This window comes from Glycine soja, chromosome 4 (assembly GCF_004193775.1).
Source record: "Glycine soja cultivar W05 chromosome 4, ASM419377v2, whole genome shotgun sequence".
NCBI classification, from domain to species: domain Eukaryota; kingdom Viridiplantae; phylum Streptophyta; class Magnoliopsida; order Fabales; family Fabaceae; genus Glycine; species Glycine soja.
Genome location: NC_041005.1, coordinates 6,149,063 through 6,168,748, shown reverse-complemented (window position 1 = coordinate 6,168,748; position 19,686 = coordinate 6,149,063). Strand labels below are relative to the sequence as shown.

Here is a 19,686-nt window from a genome sequence, read left to right as displayed (position 1 = left end):
TCTTAAATATAAATTTGCAAGTCAAAGTCAAATAAAGGGTTCAATTTTGTACAATTTTTATTACAAGTTATTAAACTTAGAATCTGAGTTTTGCTCTTGGTAGGCTGGTTCAGCTATCTACAAGGAGATTGTAAAATTACTACCCGTAGATCTAGGGTATTTCATAACACCATTTTCATGTTACACCATTTTATTGGTGGCAATTTAGAAACCTTACCCCTCATATGGTTTTCCAATTCTAGTAGCTTGGGAATTGAAAAATCGCTACTACGGGAATTCATTCATTGAGTGTCATCCACGTATTCGTTTCCGTTCTAGATTGCAACCTTCCTTCGTACTCCGTGTTTACGTCGTTCGTGTGTGGAAAGTGGGAAAAGATAACACCCCAATTTCGAAGCCCCATTGCTCTTTCCTTCTCCCCTAATCCAATTGCCTCACACACACACTTGCAAGATCTAATTGTTCCAGAGAATCAGGTATATATTTCTCCAATCCACTTTCTTTCTTCGTTGAACCAATTCTTCAAAATTATCATCATCATCATCGGTGAATGAATGAATGAATGAATTCACCGAATATCTTGAGACCGATTAGTTACTGAATTGTTGGAGCGAATTTGAATCGTGGATTTTATTTATTTGCAGGGGATGGCGGATGATGACAAAGCGGTAGGGGAAGGTGAGAAGAAAGAGACGACGGGTGGTACCAGTCCTTCCGGGAGTGGAAAGAAGAAGAGCAAAGGTTTCTTGTTGCGAATTTGGAACGGGATATTTAGGTTTCACGGCGATGATTTTGAGAAGAGACTCCAATACATTTCTAAAGAGGAAGCTCAAGTTATGACTAGAATGAACAGGAGATCCCGATCCTGGAGGAGAATTTCCCGCCATCTTATTGTATTTTCTGTCATATTTGAGGTGCGCAGCGCCAATGGTTGATTATACTTTTCCTCCCATTCAATATTTGTTGTCAATCAATAGTGCATGCTTTTCTGCATTTCATTGTACGATTGATATGTGTGTCAGTTTTATCATATTTTGTCATTTGTACATGACAGAAATTTCAGTTGCTTCTTTGCCAATGTGCATGAATATTTAAAGGAATTAAAATTTGAGTAAATAGTTTATACACTGATTGTATAAAGAGTTTCCATATTATCATCCAATCTCAAAATTGCAGTTTATGTTATGTTTTTTGACTTTTATAATAACTATCTTAAAAGTTAAAAGTCATGGCCACCTACCATGATTTCTAATTGATTGACGGTGTGAGGGTTTTTATACTAACCCTTAAAATTTCTAACTTCTCTACCAGCAAATTGATATTACATTGCTGAGTTTTTTTATGGGAGAGTTAGAGTTTAGGACCATCAGAGCTGGTTAATTACAGTTTTACAGAGATAGGACTGAATAATTAATCAGAGCGGTTCATTTTTACTAATTACCCAATTAAGTGGTTACTTATTCTCCCTATTTCTAAATAAGTTGGTCTTGTGGTCCTGCTCTGTTATACCCTTTTTTTTAATGGAAATTAAAGAGAAAGAAGTAATGTGCTTAAAATAGTTTCAACTTTCAGGTAGTTGCTATAGTTTATGCTATTATGACAACAAGATCAATCGATATGAATTGGAAAATGAGGGCAATCCGGGTTCTGCCAATGTTTCTTTTGCCTGCACTAGCAGCTGCTGCCTATACAACATTTGTCAGCTTCACAAGGATGTGTAAGTGTCTTAAGCTTTACAATTAACATGCACATCTTGCAGAAGCTAGTGTACATTTTTATTTCTAATTTTAACAACTGAAATTTGAAACTTTGGAAGTATTTTTATTTCTACGTTACTTTTTCTTTAACGGCAAATATTAGTTGTTTATTGTTAGTTTTCTACTAGTGGGGAGATTCAAACCCACAACTTCTCCCCTCTCCATTCTCCCTTTCCCACTAAGCCAACATTATATCTCCTATTTCTATGTTACTTAATCTGCACTTGTCATCTATGTCAATGAAATCTTAACTTTTATGTTGTAATCCTCAAATTTGATGTCGTCATGTGGTCCTATTTATGACACAGCTTAATATTGAAAAGAGCTTTCATTTCATCTGTCATTAGAATTTTTTCCAAGAAGTTAGGACAGCAAAATTTCAAATGTGAGTTTTAAGCTAATAATTGTTGATCAACTTCTGTGACCAATGCCTTCAATAATTGAGAGAGCCAGAGGAAAAGTCTGTAGTTTAGTACTTTCCTAGGTGAATGCTTTTTAGGAAAGAGTGTCTGATTTTCTTCATGATATCATATTCATTGCTCCGGTGTAGCCTGCAAATGCTGATATCAATGCTTGATCAGTATGTTTTAAAATTCTATAAAAATTCCTGAAGTTCATGTAATCATTTTCAAACAGCTCTAATGAAAACTTATTTGTAGAGAAAGATGCATGAAGGTGCAGCATTTGATACTAATACGTAATTTCTCACTGTCAATCATTAGTTATAAAAGCTATTCTTCACAATTCTAATGATTTTAATTTTTAACATTAGATTCCAATTTAAAGATGCAGCTTTTGGACAGGCAACTAGTGCTTAGAGTTTTATAATTTATATGCCAAGTGAAAATAAAATTCCCTTTTTGAATTTATAATTTATAATTTGTGATTTTATAGGTGATTGCAGGGATCAGAAAATTCTTGAAAGGCTTCGAGCTGAAAGGCAAGAAAAAATTGATGAGCTCAAAGAAAGGACAAATTATTACACTACACAACAGCTCATTCAGGTGATTGTTTGAGGCAAGGCTTGTTACATGGTTTTCAATATCACCATTCTTTCATTTCATGGCGTTTGGAGTGGACAAAATAACTTTGGGGTTGTAGTCTGCTGGGGTTCATTAATATTGAAATCTTAAGTTGAAAGACACAGTGCATTGTTTAATTTTTAAGAATCCAATCATGTTTGATGACATGGCTCCTAATTCTCAATTAGTTTTTAAATTTTTATCCATGACATTCAAAATCCAATGCTTCTATTTTTTGAAAGAATCAATAATGTGAACATGTGAATAAAATCACGTGACTGCTGTCATCCGGTTCATTTATTTCATTGATTTAAGCAGCTATACCCATGTGTATACTTTATAAAGTGCATTACTGAAAGAGCTGCTCTTGATGGCATCTGTTTGTGACTGGTTTAATATCATTGTGTGTTTCGCTTGTGATCTACTCAGAGATATGATCCAGACCCGGCCGCAAAAGCAGCTGCTGCAAGTGTTTTAGCATCTAAGTTGGGTGCAGATTCTGGTTTGAAAGTGTATCTGGGAGATGAATCCAGTCCCGGTGCTTCAATGGGGAGGAGCAATGAAATTGAAATTGTGCAGTCCTCTGGACTTCGAAATCGGAGACAAGTTCAATCTAGATCCACTAGTCCAGGGACAACCACACCAAATTTTGCTGATCAACAATTAGTTGGTCCAGGAGGAATCGATCAAACTCAGACTTTTGAGCTCAATCAGCCTGTTGTTGTTGAACATCACCAACCTCGAAGTTCAACCACACAAGACGGAGGATGGATTGCACGAATTGCAGCTTTACTTGTGGGTGAGGATCCAACACAGTCGTATGCTCTCATATGTGGTAACTGCTATATGCATAATGGTAAGGGGGCTAGATTTGATCTTGTATGCTCATGTCCTTTTGCATTATTGCAGAATAAAGATGATTGTACTAGGGCTATTTTGTTTTTTACAATAGACCATGTTAATAGATGAATACAACAGTCAAAAAATTTGCATTCTTATCTGCTTATTTTCTTTCAGGTCTGGCTCGGAAGGAGGATTTCCCAGTTATCACATACTATTGCCCGCATTGTCATGCCCTGAACAAACCGAAGCAATCAGATGAGCATATCTCTGGTCTTACTTCTCCAAACACGGGGGGGACTCCAAAAACAGACGATGGTGTGGCGGATGCAGTTAAGAATGCTAGGGCTTCTGCAGCCGAGAGTGTAATCACAAGCAGTAGTCCCGGAAGTGCTTCTAGCTCTGAGATTGAGGAAGTATCAGAAAGGGCAAGTGTGGAGGAGAAAGTTGATTAAGAGGCAGCTGTTTTTTTTTTTTATGATTCAGCTGTCGGGATTACATGTCTTGCCCCCCTTGTTCTGGAGACAAACTGACTATATATAAGGGGAAGAACTTTGCAACAGGAAGAGTGATGAAATACTTTGATACCTCTTGTGATTTGTGATATACATAGATTACACGTATTGTTTGTAAAGGCAATTTTGGCTTTATTTTTTCGTTTTTTTGTGGCATTATATCGTGACAGTGTTCTAGTTTTAAAACTTGGATTGTACGTGAAAGAAATTTTGAAAACTGTATTTTAATCCATTTTGTTTAATGGATTGAAATTTGATGTATACATGGCTATAATTTCATTCTAGGATTACCGACTTAGTCCAATGTCCTGTTTCTGGTTTTTTGTATATCTACTGTATACGCAAGAATTATTATTCATTTGTTTAGACTTTAAAACATTTATTACTGTACTTGAACATATGTAGAGCACTGTTCATTTGCTTGGTCATTATTTTATTGATTCCCTAAGTGCAGTGTGGATACTATGATTTATTGGCCGGACGGGTTAAAAATTATTCAAATTGTGCCCGTTGCTTTCTATGAGTCATGGTGCATGACTTATGAAAGGAAGAAGAAGGCTACAAGTAGTATGATGGAGGTATTTAGCTTATGGGTGATGATATATGTCACCTGCTCAATTTTAGGGGTTTGAATTGTGAGAGGGTAGGGTTTTTTTATTGCAGCAAACTTATAGTTCTGCTTGTGATGAATATGTTGTAGTCCAATTAGTATTAGAATTTCATCTCAACAATATATTTAACTTTTTAATGCAAATCTTTTTTCACATATTACTATGCAAGTTTTGTCATTTTTCATTATGATATGACTACTGTTCTACTAATATTTAGATTATTTGTTTTTAGTTTTCAACAAATATTTTTTAAAGAGACTAATTCAAGATAAACAATATATTAAAGGGGCAAAAATATTTTGTAATAACTTTTAAAGTACATATAGCATGTGTAACGGTATTATTTTAAAAAAAATATTAATTACTTAATACTAATTTAATTGTAATAAATTTATGATATAAAAAGTGACATGTTTAATCTTACTAGAAATAATTGTTTTTTAAATATTTAAAAATTGTTTTTAAATATTATCATTTAAAAATTATTTTTTGTTTAAATATATTAATTAATATCTATGAAAATATCTCTAGATATAAAATGAAGAATAAAAGTCTCATGGTATATCTATGATTTGAGGTTATAATGGGAAAGATTAGATAAATTCACATAAAAAACTTAATTATGTTTAGACTCTTAAAACGTTAAGTTATTAATTATTTCAATGTATACAATTGTTGTATTATAAATATATATATATATATATATATATATATATATATATATATATATATATATATATATATATATATAGATTTATTAACATACATTTACTTGTAGTTTAGCAAGTTACACTTATATTTTTTTTAAGAATTAGAATTATATCTTACTGAAATGCTATTTTTAAAAAAACTTAGTATACCTACTTGCTTTTAGATGGTCTATTTTAGCAAACCACAACATTTAATAAAAATGGATTTATAACTTAAATTAATTAATCACAATATTAGATTTTATATTAATATGCTTTTATACATTATAGAAATTAAACACTAAGTAATCAATTAATAAATAATTATTTTTTAATTAATTGTGAGTGATTCAACATGTTGAAATTCAGAGTGGGCACGAGTTAGATTAAAATGAGATTAGGAAATACTTAAATCCAAACTTGTTAATATTAATCAATTTGAGTTGGATTGTTTTTTTTAAGAAAATTGACAGCTCAAAAGTTCAGGTTAGGTCATCAAGTGAATTAAAAAATAGCAAAAATAATAAGTATAAAAATAAAAATATAGAAAATATTTGATTATAATAAAATGAAAGAAAGTTAATAATTAATCTTATAGATTATAATTATATAATCACATAATATAAAAATGATAGAATTACACAATATAAAAATATTTTTTTTAAAATAATATATGCAGATACTCAAACTTTTGGCATCAAGATTGTAATTTTAAAATCCAAAACGTACTAATGATTCAAATATATATATATATATATATATATATATATATATATATATATCTTCAAATTGATGGAATCGTCGAATCAACTCGGACTTGCGTTCATCCTTGGTTAAAATGACTGACTTAATTAAAATATCAAATTAGTAAAAACATCCACTCTAATATATACTTTACAATTGCCAACGTAATGTTTTTTTCTCTATAATTTTGTATCTCTTATGCATGATTTGTTTTATAATAGATATTCATTAAAGGTATATCGTTTTTAAACTAATTTTAATTAATTTATAAAACAAATAGATCTTTTTCATATTATTCATTGTATCCATAAAAAAAAGTTTTGTTGATCGAAATGATGTGATAGCACTTGAAACATTATTAAACTTGAACTCTTTAAGGTAAAGTTTAAATTTTATGAAAGAAAAAAACTTATTAAATATGATTTGTTATTAGTAAATATTTTATGTCAATAGTAAAAAAAGACATTCATATTTCAAAGTTTTCTTAGTTTTAAATATTTTTTTAACTATCCATGAAGTCATTAAAGTATATAAATTAACTTATTATTTAAATATTCTTACATTAAATATTATAAAAATTATTAGTAGAGTAAATTTTATTTTCTTTACAAATATCCTCAACAATAAATAATGAAAAATATATTATAGAAGACTTCATCAACATAAATTATGTCACGTGAAATATTAGAAAAAATTATCAACAATACATTATCTTAAGTAATCAAATTTTGAATTTTTTGCTAAAGCATTTTTATTTCTAGTTCAAAAGTAAACTTCACATTCATTCGGGAATATAAGGAAAAAAGAACTAATTCATGCTAATTAAAAAATATTAATATTATTTAATTTTATTAATCCTGTTTAAAATTTTCTAAATTATCTTTTATCCGAACTTCATATCAATAATAAAAAGTGTTATTGAAAATACAATTTTAATAAATAAAATATATTTTATAAATAATTACATTAGCTAAAATTTATTTGTATTTAAAATCAACATACATGAATCTTTTTATATTTAAAATAAAATCGGGGAAGTACATATTATTTGAAGAAAAAATTAATAAATGACTATATTGACAAAATAATATTGAATTCAATTCTATCATGATTTTCTATGATATATTTATCAACTAATTTGTTCATTATCCCACGTAATTTGAAAAAGTAATAAACATGGTGATAATGTAAAAGATTAAAAAAAAAAAAAAGTGATATGTAGGGGTAACCTCTGGCACAGGAGCTGAGTCCTCTGACTCAAAAACTTTACCCATCCATTCCCCCCTTCTTAGTTCTGAGTTCTGACATGACATTCCCATCCAAACCCAACAAAGTTCTGTCCCCTCTCTCTCTCTCAGCATCATCATCCTGAAAGGTAAATTCTGTAATTTTATTTACATTCAGTAATTTCAGACAAAAGTTAAAAAAAAAATTAATAAAATTCTTCTTCCTCTTTATTTTATTTCCTTGTTTCCAGAATCGCAAGTGTTTTTTTTTTATCTTGCAGTTCAAAGCAGCTTCGTTTTTCTCCTCTCTGTCTCTCAGGTAACATGTTTCTCCCTTACTATCATTCGCTTAATGAACTTTGAATTAAATATTTTCGATTTTGATCAATCTTCGAAACATTACGTTTTCTTCGTCTTCTCATTCGTCAAATTAGATTGAAAATTCTAGGGTTCTCTGCGGCTCACGCTTTTGTCGAATTTCGTTTGTGACTTTTTTTGCGGTGGAATGATCGCCAAAACACGGGTTACGGTAATGTGTCTGCATAGACGGAACGGAACGGAAGATGGCCATTACTTCGTAGAAATCTTTAATGCGATTTATGGGATCATAGTCTTCAATTTTAAGTTGCATTTTTAGCATACATGCTCGCAAGTGATGCATTTGATATGAATATGGTGTTCGTTTGATACGCTGTTATTCTTTGGATTTCTTTGAAAGTTTTAATGGATATGGAATTGTTGAATTGATATTTATCAGTTTTGCCCTAAGGAAGTATGTTGTTGTCAGGGTTAGGTTGTACTTGTATTATAGAATGAGTAGACCAACAACACGGAGTAAAAATAAAAGACAGAAACAAGGGGATGATGGCAATGGCACTAGTGAAATATGGAGGTACCAACAGATGTTCAGTTATTAGTTTGTGGAATGAAATGAAATTTGTTACTCCCAGCCTTTCAGTATGTTGATTGTTTTAATGTTTTTTTGTGTAGGAAAATTCATAATACAGGGGTGGTATCCAAGGATGACATGAATCAATTGTATATGATTTGGAAGCCAGTTTGTTCAGGCTGCCGTGTCAATACCAAAGATAACCCAAATTGCTTCTGTGCATTGGTTCCACCTCCAAATGGAGCCCGGAAGTCTGGCTTATGGCAAAAGATGTCAGATGTTGTTGAGAGTCTTGGCCATGACCCAACCAAGGATCTTCGAGCTTCTGCTGATTCTCCTGCAGGTCTCACAAATCTGGGAGCAACATGCTATGCCAACTGTATACTCCAGTGCTTGTACATGAATAAATCTTTCCGAGAAGGCATGTTTTCTGTAGAACGAGATGTTTTACAACAACACCCTGTGCTGGATCAGCTGGCTCGACTTTTTGTGCAGTTGCATATTAGTAAAATGGCTTTCATAGATTCTTCTCCATTTGTAAAAACACTGGAATTAGATAATGGAGTTCAGCAGGATAGCCATGAGTTCCTGACATTGCTTCTCTCTTTGCTTGAGCGTTGTCTGAGCCATTCCAAAGTGCCCAAGGCAACAACAATAGTTCAAGATCTTTTCCGAGGAAGTGTTTCTCATGTGACGACGTATGAATCATTGAATCTGAGCAACTTATTTACTAATCAACAATGACTTTTTCTTATAATATTACTAGTTTTTTAGCCCATTATATATTTGCTAGATATCGATGTTGTTAAATGGCAGCTTCATAGCCACCATGGCTGAATGGCATGCATTTTTTTCGCCAACCTCCATAGGCAATTTTGAAGGGAGGCACTATAGTAGTGCCATAGGCTGCAATGGCGTGAGTATATGGTTGAATTTTGGCCTTCCACCATCCACCATTGATAACACTGCTAAATATCCTATAGTTTTCTCTTTTAATTTGGACCCATCTCACTCCTTCCACCAAAAGTATTAAAATAAAAACCCAAAAAGCAATCATAAAATGTTGCTAACATGTCATGTGGCTGTTTGGTGAGTGTTGTTGAAGCTTTCCACAGAATGTGTATTCGAGTTTGTTTTCTCTGAGAGTATTTTTCATTTTCCTTTTATTATCTTGCATTGACATGGATGTTACATACTCTAATTCTTTGACTTCTGTTTGTTGTTTGTAATATACTTTGTGATATTTAATTTTTTCACAACCAGTAAAAACTCAGAAGTAACTTGAGTTATTTATGTACATTTGATCTCAAATATTGTCTTCATATATTATACTTTCATGTTAAATGTATGTTTGACCAGTAGTGGCCATGTTTAAGAATTATGGCTTATGACTATGACTGTTACAAATTTCTTATAATTTAGTGAATTATTATGCAGGTGCTCACAATGTGGAAGAGACTCTGAAGCTTCTTCCAAAATGGAAGATTTCTATGAATTGGAGTTGAATGTCAAAGGATTGAAAAGTTTAGATGAGAGCCTAGATGAATATCTCACTGCTGAAGAGCTTAATGGGGACAATCAATATTTTTGTGAGTCGTGTAAAACAAGAGTTGATGCTACTCGCAGCATCAAGCTGTGTACATTACCCAAAGTACTTAATTTTCAGCTTAAACGTTATGTCTTCCTTCCTAAGGTATATAAGTAATTTCCATCTTTTTTATTATTATTGTGAGCATTGTTCAACTAAGTAGAATTCATTTTTCATTCTTTTTTTCTGTTCCATTGTAATTTTTTTAGAGAGCAAGCCCTGGCACAAAGGTAACGTTGTGCCTTGGTGACCAATTGGTCATGGGTTTGAATTCGAAAACAGCCTCTTTGCATATGCAAGGGTAAGGCTGCATACAATAACCCTCACCCATACCTTCTCATTGTAAGGAGCCTTTGGCATTGGGGTATGTTAGTTTTTTTCTTATTGTAGTTTTTTATGCATATAAGAGGACACTGATTTGATAAAAAAAAGGAACAAGTATCAGACAAAGAATGATAAGGAATTTATCAAAGATAAATACCATATTAAAAAATTGGTGTAATGAAAAGTTATCTTTCTCTATGCATGTCTTCATCAGCCTTGTAAGGGAAGGTTATTCAGTAAAATGTTGATGATTTTATCCCTATGCAAATGACATATACAATTTCTGTACTTTTAGAAAACTAGAGTTCCTATCTAATGAAGTGCATCAGTGTTTAGAGAACTCACTCTTCTAAAATATTTTGTCCACATAGCAAAAAAACTCAGATCAATTTAATTAAATAAAAAAATCTCTCTGATGTGTGTATCACCATTTAAACCAAACATCCTATTCTAAAAGCTTTAAGAAAAGGAGAGCTGCAAGTACCTTGATTTGTTTTTGTTCTTAATATGCCTTTTTGTTCTTGGTTTCTTCTAGTAAGTTATCTTATCCACTTCTCAAATAAAATTTCTTCTTTATTAAAAAAGAAAAGAAAAGAGAGAAATTCTTGAATGGTCTTGACTTATATAAGATTATTTTAGAACGAAAGAACTTGGTCTCTATAAAAATTATCCCAAAATAAGATAAAATTATCTTTTAAGAAAAGTGTATTTACCTTTTCAAATCAACTAAGTTTTTTCTATGATAATTAGCCTTACAAAAAAATGTGAAAGACATTATTTTTTAATAATTCATATTAGATTTTAAACCGACTTCTCTAAAAGTTAAAAAATGAATATTTTTAATTAAACTATTGTGATAACCATCTAAATGGAGGTGTCAGTTTAAGTATCCAAACTGACAATTGACACTTAATGAGAATTGTCTGAGTCTGACACATGTCTAACATGCATCAGGGAGGTGTTGGTGTTTGAAATGTACCCAACACTGCGGCACTTCAAAAAGGAGAGGTGTCTTTGCTTCATAGTTAAAAAAATTATTTCTTCTTCTAAAGTTAAGCTGAAGGGTATTCAAAATGGTTGTTAGTGGCATTGAGAGTTGCATAGAGAGAAAAAAAATGTCCTTGGGAGGGGAGATTCATTCATAGTTGCTCACAGTTAACAAGAGATTCATTTACATTCAGATGAAGCATAACATATTCTGATCTCTCAAGGATAGGGAACGTAATTTACCATTTTTCTTTCTTAAAATAGTTGTTTTGTAAAGGTGGTTCTCTATATATGGTGTAAAGTTTGATTTTCTTTACCACTCATTTCTATTCAAATGGTCTTTATTTATCTTGTGTTGACAGACTACAACAAAGAAGAAAGTTACTTCTGCATTTTCATTTCCTGCTGAACTTGATATGCGGCATAGAATGTCTGAGTTGTCTCAGTTCAACTTGGTATATGACTTGTCAGCTGTACTGATTCACAAGGGAACTGGTGCTAATAGTGGCCATTACATTGCTCACATCAAGGATGTAAACACTGGGCAATGGTGGGAATTTGATGATGAGCATGTTACTAATTTGGGTTTTCATCCATTTGGTGAAGAGTCTTCAAGTTCTACTACTAAATCCATCAAGACTGATGCAATTCATTCTGATAATTCTGAAGCAATGGTAGCTGACAGTAATGGAAATGGTTTAAATGCTACTCATTCACTATCTTCACAAGTGGAGACATTTTTGTCTAGTGATGCGTACATGTTGATGTACCATCTTAAACAAACAAAAAATGTTGGTGAAAGTGGGGGTGTAATTTGTGGTGCTAACCATAAAGAAAGCGAGGGTGTTGTAGTTGCTGTGCAAAATGGTGTTCCTCTTCCATCTCATATTTATGATGAGATTCAAAGTTTCAATGCCTCATATGATGATGCTTGTCAGCGGTACAATAATAGGAAAGAGTTAGAATTGAGTCTTATTAGTGAGAGAAGACAGGAAGTTCGATCTGTTTTAGCTGAAGCTCCTGTTCAACCATTGGAGCAGCCATTTTATTGGATTTCTAGTGAATGGCTTCGTCAATGGGCAGACAACATTATTCCAATGTTAGTGTTTTTCCTTTCTGACAATTATTAGGGTAGGGTTAATTGATGTATTTTATAGGGTGCTTACGTTGCAATGTATATGCAGTCCTCTTGACAACACGCCGGTCCAATGCTCACATGGGAAAGTCCCAGTTTCAAAGGTTACCTCAATGAAGCGGTTGTCTGCTAAAGCATGGGATACATTGTTCTCCAAGGTAACTTTTTGTTACTCTGCTGTTACATATTTGTTTGGATTATTAATTGTCTACTCGTGCTATAATGCCATTGGGATTTGTTTAGGGGTCAAGATATGACAAGATATGAGAGTGGGATCGGAACAAATATGCTAAGGATAGGATAGAATAAGAGCATGATAAACTTTAAGCCTATCAAATGTTTGGTGCACATCAAATAACCATATAACATAATTGTGTTATCTGGTTCTGTATGTGACATGCACCAGATAATGACAATAACTCTTTCATTAAAACTACATATAATTTTCTAAAAATAACTTTTAATTTTTACAAATTATAATATCAACTAAATTATACAAAACTGTTTTTATTTATGTAGTTACTTAAAAATATAAAAAGTCTTATAAGATTTTCAAAATTATAATTATTCATATATTTTTCTTAAAAATATTTGAATATTTTAATTAACAATATATTTTAATTATTTAAAATTTACATGTCAAAGTTATTTAATTTATAAATAAATATATATATATATATATATATATAAGATAATATGCTGAATACAAATTTTATATAATACTATATATACATATATAAATATATATATGTATATATATATATATATATATATATATATATTCAATTATTATATTTAATGCATATAATTGTAACTTTATATAGAGGGAGAGAAAGAAAACTATCCTATCTTGTTTTCTAACCCAGCACTATCCTCTCAGGATAAGAAATACATTGCACGGTTAACAATGATTATTTGTCTTGGGAGTGGATAAATTTGACCAGGAACTCTCTTTCAATCTATTTTTACATATTGCGTTGGACTATACTGGTAGGACAGATGAAAATAAAATTTATCTGATGTAGTGGAGACAAATCTAGTGTTCTATAAGTGAATAATAGAAGTTGAGGGAGTGGTTGTGTTGATCATGACCACATTTCTTCCTGGGGATGGAACAGAAACTTTCTGACAAATGCTTATGTGAGAAGAATGCTGTATACTTAACTGAATGAATTACAGTGTCTTATATAATTAACAGAATTATGAAGTCCATGCTCTGCTGAGAGATTTAGATAATGCTGATTTTCTTTTTTATGGTTTATTTGTATATCTACCCCAAATTCTTGATCCTATTACTACTTTGGCTCTGGTCATTTGCTGTTATAATATAAATGACACATGCCCTTTATTGACTTTTGAAATTCAGTATGGTGGAGGACCAGCATTGTCTCATGATAACCACTGTCGGGATTGCCTGATTCATGGGGCTATGACAGTGGTGTCAGCTGACACCTATCGGGATAGAAGAGAATCAATGAAGTCACTTGCACGGGATATTCTAGATGGAAACTGCCTAGATGGAAAGTATTACATATCCAGACCATGGTATGGTAACATTTTGTTTCATCTCATGCCATTCATGCTGCCACAGAAAGGGGATTGAAAGGGGGTGGGGTTGCACTGATGTTCTATTTCTTGTATTTTAAATCTGTAAATGTCTGGACTGGCTGAACGCTACCACCTGTTTTCATTAGCTCTAATTTTTCCTTAGCAATACTACAGAGAAAAACTAATGGCAAATTAGAGCTCAATAGTTTGTCTATAAACATAATTTACACAAAACATTGTGGCATCCTATGATCTTTGTAGCTGACATCAACTAGTAGGAAAAGGCTTGGTGATGATTGTTTATTCTTCACTATACTATTAAGATGGTTTTAAAGCAATGGTTTTACATCATTTCATGTTGAGGAACATGCTTTTGTAGGTTGCAGCAGTGGTGGAAAAGAAAAGTCCTTGATGCTCCATCTGAAGCTGATGCTGGACCAACAGCAGCCATTAGTTGTCCACATGGTCAATTGATGCCAGAGCAAGCTCCTGGTGCTAAGCGGGTGCTTATTCCTGAGATCTTTTGGCTCTTCTTATATGAAGATGCTGTTTCTGTAAAGCCTGATGATCCTTTGGGTGGCCCAACTTTTTCTTCAGATTCTGATGAGTGTTCCCAATGCAGTAATGAATTATCTGAAGTAGCATGCTTGGAGGACTCCTTGAGGTTTTATCATTCATTCATTGCTACTAACAGAGCTTATGTAGACAAATTTTAAAGTGACCTCTGTCTTCATGCTGCAGATTAGTTAAACAAAAACAACGTCAGAATCATGAGAAATTATTCCAGGCTAAAAGTTTGCAACTTTCTCTGCACAGCAAGTATTTCTTGGTGCCTTTGTCATGGATTTCAAAATGGAGAAATTACATTAGTCCAACCCTGAAGAATTCAGATAAACCTGAAACCTTAGATGGGGTAATTGACTCACTGTTGTGTGAAAAGGTACATTGTTTACTTCGCCTTTATAATCTGTCATATTTTGCATCTTTATTTTCCACTGTATGCATTTAGTTTGCTTTAGTTACTACTTAATATGATTTTGATTCGTGTTTAGTTAAATTTGAGAAAAAATTCTCTGTGCAACTGTTATGAGTAGAAGATTTGTTGCTAAAAGGTATCCTATCCAGCATGTGATAGGGACTTTAGTAGCAGAGATTAATCTTCTCAACTGGCAGAGTGATTGGGTCTACACATTGATAACCTTTTCATTCTTTCTAATTAAATCCTTAGGAAATTCTGATGTTGAATTTTGTGTTTTTGTTTTGCATCAGCACTCACGGCTAATTGAAAGACCTCCTGAATTGGTTTTCAGACGTGGTGCTATAATCCAGAGGGAATCTTCTGTAAGTTAAAAAAACACAGATTATTTTCTGTAATTGGGTTAAGCAATCTTATGTTTATTTGCGCAAACTAAATTCACTTAATTTAGTATGCTTTGAATCCCTTTAAATATTTAAACAAGTAAATTATGATTTCTTCTCATCCATTTGTTTCTTTCTCCTTTTTCAAATTTCAATGGGAGGAGTAGTTTTAGTTACTTAATTTCTTGCCCATATCTTTCTTCCATCACTTTTATGGATTCTAGGCAGGTGGCTTAACCATTGTATCTGAGAATGATTGGAAATGCTTCTGTGAAGAATGGGGCGGTATTGAGACCAAAGGAATATCAGCAACAATTGATCATGTTAATGATTCAGAGAATGTATTGACTGGATCCAGTGAAGAGATGCAAGTATGCAAGGATCAGTTGAGCACAGCAGATAAAATGAATTTTGAAAATGGGACTGGACAAAATTTAATTAAGACTTGTCCTGAGGTAATCCAAAACTCTGCCTTAGTTGGTTATGCTATGTTGCTGCCCCCCATCCTCCATTTCTTGCACTTTAGTCTTTTAGAAAATAAATCTTAGTTTCAGATTTCCATACAAATACTGTACTTTAGATTTGAAAGCTGTTTGCTTGGTTTTCTTATTTTCCCTCTGCACCTCTTAGGTCCTTTCATTATATTGATATCATTTTGGTTCCTTGGATGTTGCTGAATGAATGCATTCCATGTGAAAAAGAGGGATTCTCAATTTGTGCATCTAAGTCAACTGGCAAAATATTCTTGAGTTAATAATGTAACTGAAGCTTGAAAGATGCCTATATTTTATTCAGATGACTGAATATTATGTCCCCCTCTTCTACATTCTCTCCCACAATTCTATAATCCACTTGTAATTTGCATTTTTTGTGTTTAGTTTAGTTCATTCTGATATTCTTGTGCAAAATTATCTTTCTTTTATTAGATAATATACTTTAACCCTTGTTTGAACTTTGAACTATAAATTTTTTCCTCTCAATATGCAGGTTTGTGAAAGTTGCATCGGAGAAAGGGAGAGCTGTGAGCTAATGCAGAAGCTTAACTATTGCAATGAGGACATATGTGTAATTCTTGTTCGTGGTAAGGAGGTACCCAGATCAATATTGGAGGCTTCAAAGGGATTCGTTGAAACAGATCGGCGAGTTTCAAAACGTTCCCGCAAGTCTAAAAATGGGAATTCAATTAGTCTAAAAGTTTCTGCTTCAACATCTTTATATCAGCTGAAAATGATGATATGGGAATCCTTTGGGGTAAGTCTAGTCTATGTTGTATGCATGTACTTTAATTCAGTTTAAATGTTGTAAGTAAGCACATGTTAAAAATATTAAATAGCTAAGGAGTTTCCCTAACACTTAAGCTCTCGTGTATATTATTGTATACATTGAATGGTTTGTCACCAAAGCCTTAAGTCACGCAATTAAAGTTTCAGTACAAGTTAGTATTGAGTTTCAGCAAGGAAAATTGGAACACCAGTAAAATTTAAAGAGTAAAGTATGTTTCTTGTCCCTGAAAAATTAGGCAATTGTGATTGTTTGAATGATTATTTTTTTATTTGATAATTGATTTTATGGAAAAACATGTTTGTAGTCCCTTCCAAGATGTATTTTTGTAGACTGGGAATCAAATGAGATTTTTTTATAGGTACTAAATCAAAATTGTCTAATTTTTCAGGGAAGAAAACATATTTAAGCTAAATTTGTCTTTGTTTGGGTCTCCAAACTTGTCTGTTTGAGTAAAAGTGTAGGATCTCATTTCTATGTGAAGGAAGAACTGACTTCAATGGATTGAAAATATTTTGGGTGGTGTCACTATCACCTTTAGTAGTTTTAGATTAAAAGTATCACTGGTATTGATTCTCCCGTGTAATTCCAATGATGTTCTTGTTTAAGGAGGTAGAAAATGAAAAGGTGGAAAGTTGGGATGGGCATGAAATGTATAGAGAGACGGAAAGGTTTTCATTTCCACTCATAGTTGTTTGGAAAAGGGTGGAAAACCGTTTTCAACTCATACTATATTAAATGGCAAAAACTGTATGAAGACTATGAAGTATATACAAATTGTACTTTTCTGTGTGCTATGCAAGTGTGAAGAGATTTTTTTTTTCCTTTTAAATTTTCCATTCAACAAACACTCCCTAAATGTAGAATTATAAGATGGAGATAATAGTAGTTGTAATTCAGTTGAGCTTTTGACATGAAATGGGTGAACATGTTGGTTGCTTCCTTTTGTCATAAGACTGTAAGAGAACATTAGCTAGGCATTATCATGATAGGTTATACACATGAAATCAATGAATTGCTATAAAAGATATAACAGCTTCATGTCTGAATTTTTGTTCATGAATCTTATCAGTGATAGTTTTCCTCCCAGGTTGTCAAGGAAAACCAGATACTACATAAAGGTGATAGGATAATTGTTGGGGATGATGAATGTGCTACCCTCGCAGATGTGAACATATTTGCTGGAGATCAGATTATAGTGAGGGACTCTGAGATCCATGAAAATCGAGATATTGCTGGTAAGCTATTTGATAGTTCAATAGTGGCAATGTGGTTTGCCATCCTATTATGTTATTGCAAATAATCTTTTTTATCTTCTTAAAGTGGAAATTTTAGATACATAAAAGTCAGAAAAGAATTATATTCATCTTTCGCAGATGAGCTTTGTGATGATAAAATGGATCTGCAGCATACCGAGGAAGGGTTCCGGGGAACACTTCTCACAGCAAATGTTTCATCCCAGGTTGTTTAAGAACTGCACTTTCAGTAGCTGATATATCTCTGCAACATCTTTTTGTTAGTGTATATATATCTAAAAGAAAAATCAGTTGAATGTAGTCCGGTTCAACACCGCCATGTAAATTCATGTACCTGGTGCTTTTTCTCCTCCAAAGCCAAGATAGAGGCAAATTTTGGAATGTAATTAATAATTATCTACTAGTAACTCGTGGAACACAAGTGTTCCTTAAAAGACAAGTTAAAGTCTAGAATGAGGAGCGGAAAACAATTTGGAAAAGTGGATATTTCTGTATGAAGCGAACATTGTGAGAAAAAAAAAATCATATATTATTTTGTTCTAGTTTACTTATTATGAGTACATCTCAGTTATCATGAAGTCCATATATTTTCGAGAGAACTAAAATTGCCGAATCATATTTCTCTGTTTTTCAGTAAGTTACACCAATTAAAATAGAAATCTCGTGTTGTATACAAAGTAGCTAGTCTTTTTTACTCTTGCATGTAATACCATATATATTAGAATCACGAAAACTTTTTTTTTTGGTCAACCAGGCACGTTTGGCTAATACTGATTGTTGATATTTGGCCATCAATAGTCGTTGCAAGTTATGGCGTGTATTAATGGTCTTTTATTTCCGTTTAGATTTATACAGTGATTAGTTTTAGTGTAATTTTCAAGTTATTGTTAAATTATCATTTTAAGATTTGTAAGACATAATAATAATAATAAAAATAATCAGACCAGCGATCAAGTAGAGTAGAAGGATAAAATGGATATGGAGTAAATTTAATTATTTTGTCATTGTATTACAATAGAATGATCCTGTGTTGTTCTTGCAGTTGCAGGGGTATTGAACTGTTAAAAAGTTTCTAAATACAATGTTTATGACTTCATGAATTATAGGAGCCTCCACCGAACCATGAATCCCAGCCAGAATCTACTGGATCTTAAACTCCTGCTAGTACGTGAGCTATCAATTTGCATATCCTTTATTTATGATATCCCCATATACAATCATAACTTGGATCATTAATTATAATGTTGCAAACAGTAACATGATCACTAGCAATGGAAGCAGTAGATCAGGACCGGATTCAGCGCTTGAAATGACACTGCACAACCACATCGCCCATCTAATTTAGATGATGTGAAGTAACCAAAGACCCTTTGTATGCGATAAGCTTAAGAAAATTGTGTATTTTTGCTTTTTGCAGACAGTCGAGTATCCACGATTGCTTTAAATTTTATCCAATTCTTCTTGCATCATCATATTCATCTTGTTGTAATTATAACCAGGTGTTAGTGAACATTTGTGAGAAAAGTATAAATGTTATTGAGTGAAAAGTACGTCGAGTCATTTGTAGAAGTTTAAGTGATCTAGATCAACTAACTAGAAACAAAGCAACTAACTATCAACTTCTAATAGCCCTCTGCAGTGTTAGTTACAAGGTGAGAAAGTACAAAAAATATCTCAGCTTTGGTTTGGAGGCAATTTATCTCGTAATTAATCGAAGCCACACTTAGTTCTTGGATGTACTGTAGAAGTCATCCCAAGAATTATTTAATCAATGGAATACCATATCTCCTTAGGCACTCTCCATATTATCAAAAGTAAATCATTTGCCTTACGAAGTTCCCTTTAAAAATTATGTGTCGGATTTAGTACAATATACTCAGTTATATATAATAAATTTTTCGAGTTTTAAAATAAT

At 32.4% G+C, this 19,686-nt stretch overlaps 2 protein-coding genes across 6 annotated transcripts; both read left to right on the top strand.

Moving 5' to 3' along the window:
• Positions 1-67: 67 nt before the first annotated feature.
• On the top strand, positions 68-4,516 carry LOC114409035 (uncharacterized protein At2g24330-like). Its single transcript, XM_028372315.1, has 6 exons — positions 68-476; positions 645-914; positions 1,573-1,717; positions 2,652-2,761; positions 3,209-3,635; positions 3,797-4,516. The coding sequence occupies exons 2-6, from the start codon at positions 648-650 to the stop codon at positions 4,072-4,074; spliced, it is 1,227 nt and encodes a 408-aa protein (XP_028228116.1). The 5' UTR covers positions 68-476; positions 645-647; the 3' UTR covers positions 4,075-4,516.
• A 2,905-nt stretch (positions 4,517-7,421) lies between these two features.
• On the top strand, positions 7,422-19,340 carry LOC114409032 (ubiquitin carboxyl-terminal hydrolase 26-like). Of its 5 annotated transcripts, none has more exons than XR_003665985.1 (17): positions 7,422-7,553; positions 7,656-7,723; positions 8,192-8,296; positions 8,395-8,991; positions 9,731-9,986; positions 11,555-12,291; positions 12,377-12,485; positions 13,694-13,872; positions 14,255-14,539; positions 14,617-14,815; positions 15,145-15,216; positions 15,459-15,689; positions 16,222-16,485; positions 17,606-17,753; positions 17,892-17,977; positions 18,814-18,935; positions 19,026-19,340. XR_003665985.1 is itself a non-coding variant. In XM_028372312.1 (17 exons), the coding sequence occupies exons 3-16, from the start codon at positions 8,217-8,219 to the stop codon at positions 18,923-18,925; spliced, it is 3,291 nt and encodes a 1,096-aa protein (XP_028228113.1). In that variant the 5' UTR covers positions 7,422-7,553; positions 7,656-7,723; positions 8,198-8,216; the 3' UTR covers positions 18,926-18,935; positions 19,026-19,340. The 5 variants fall into 5 exon arrangements, 4 of the variants coding, with proteins under 4 accessions (XP_028228113.1, XP_028228111.1, XP_028228114.1 ...); XM_028372312.1 differs by having other exon boundaries at positions 8,198-8,296; positions 18,878-18,935; XM_028372310.1 differs by having other exon boundaries at positions 18,878-18,935.
• The last annotated feature ends 346 nt before the right edge of the window (positions 19,341-19,686 follow it).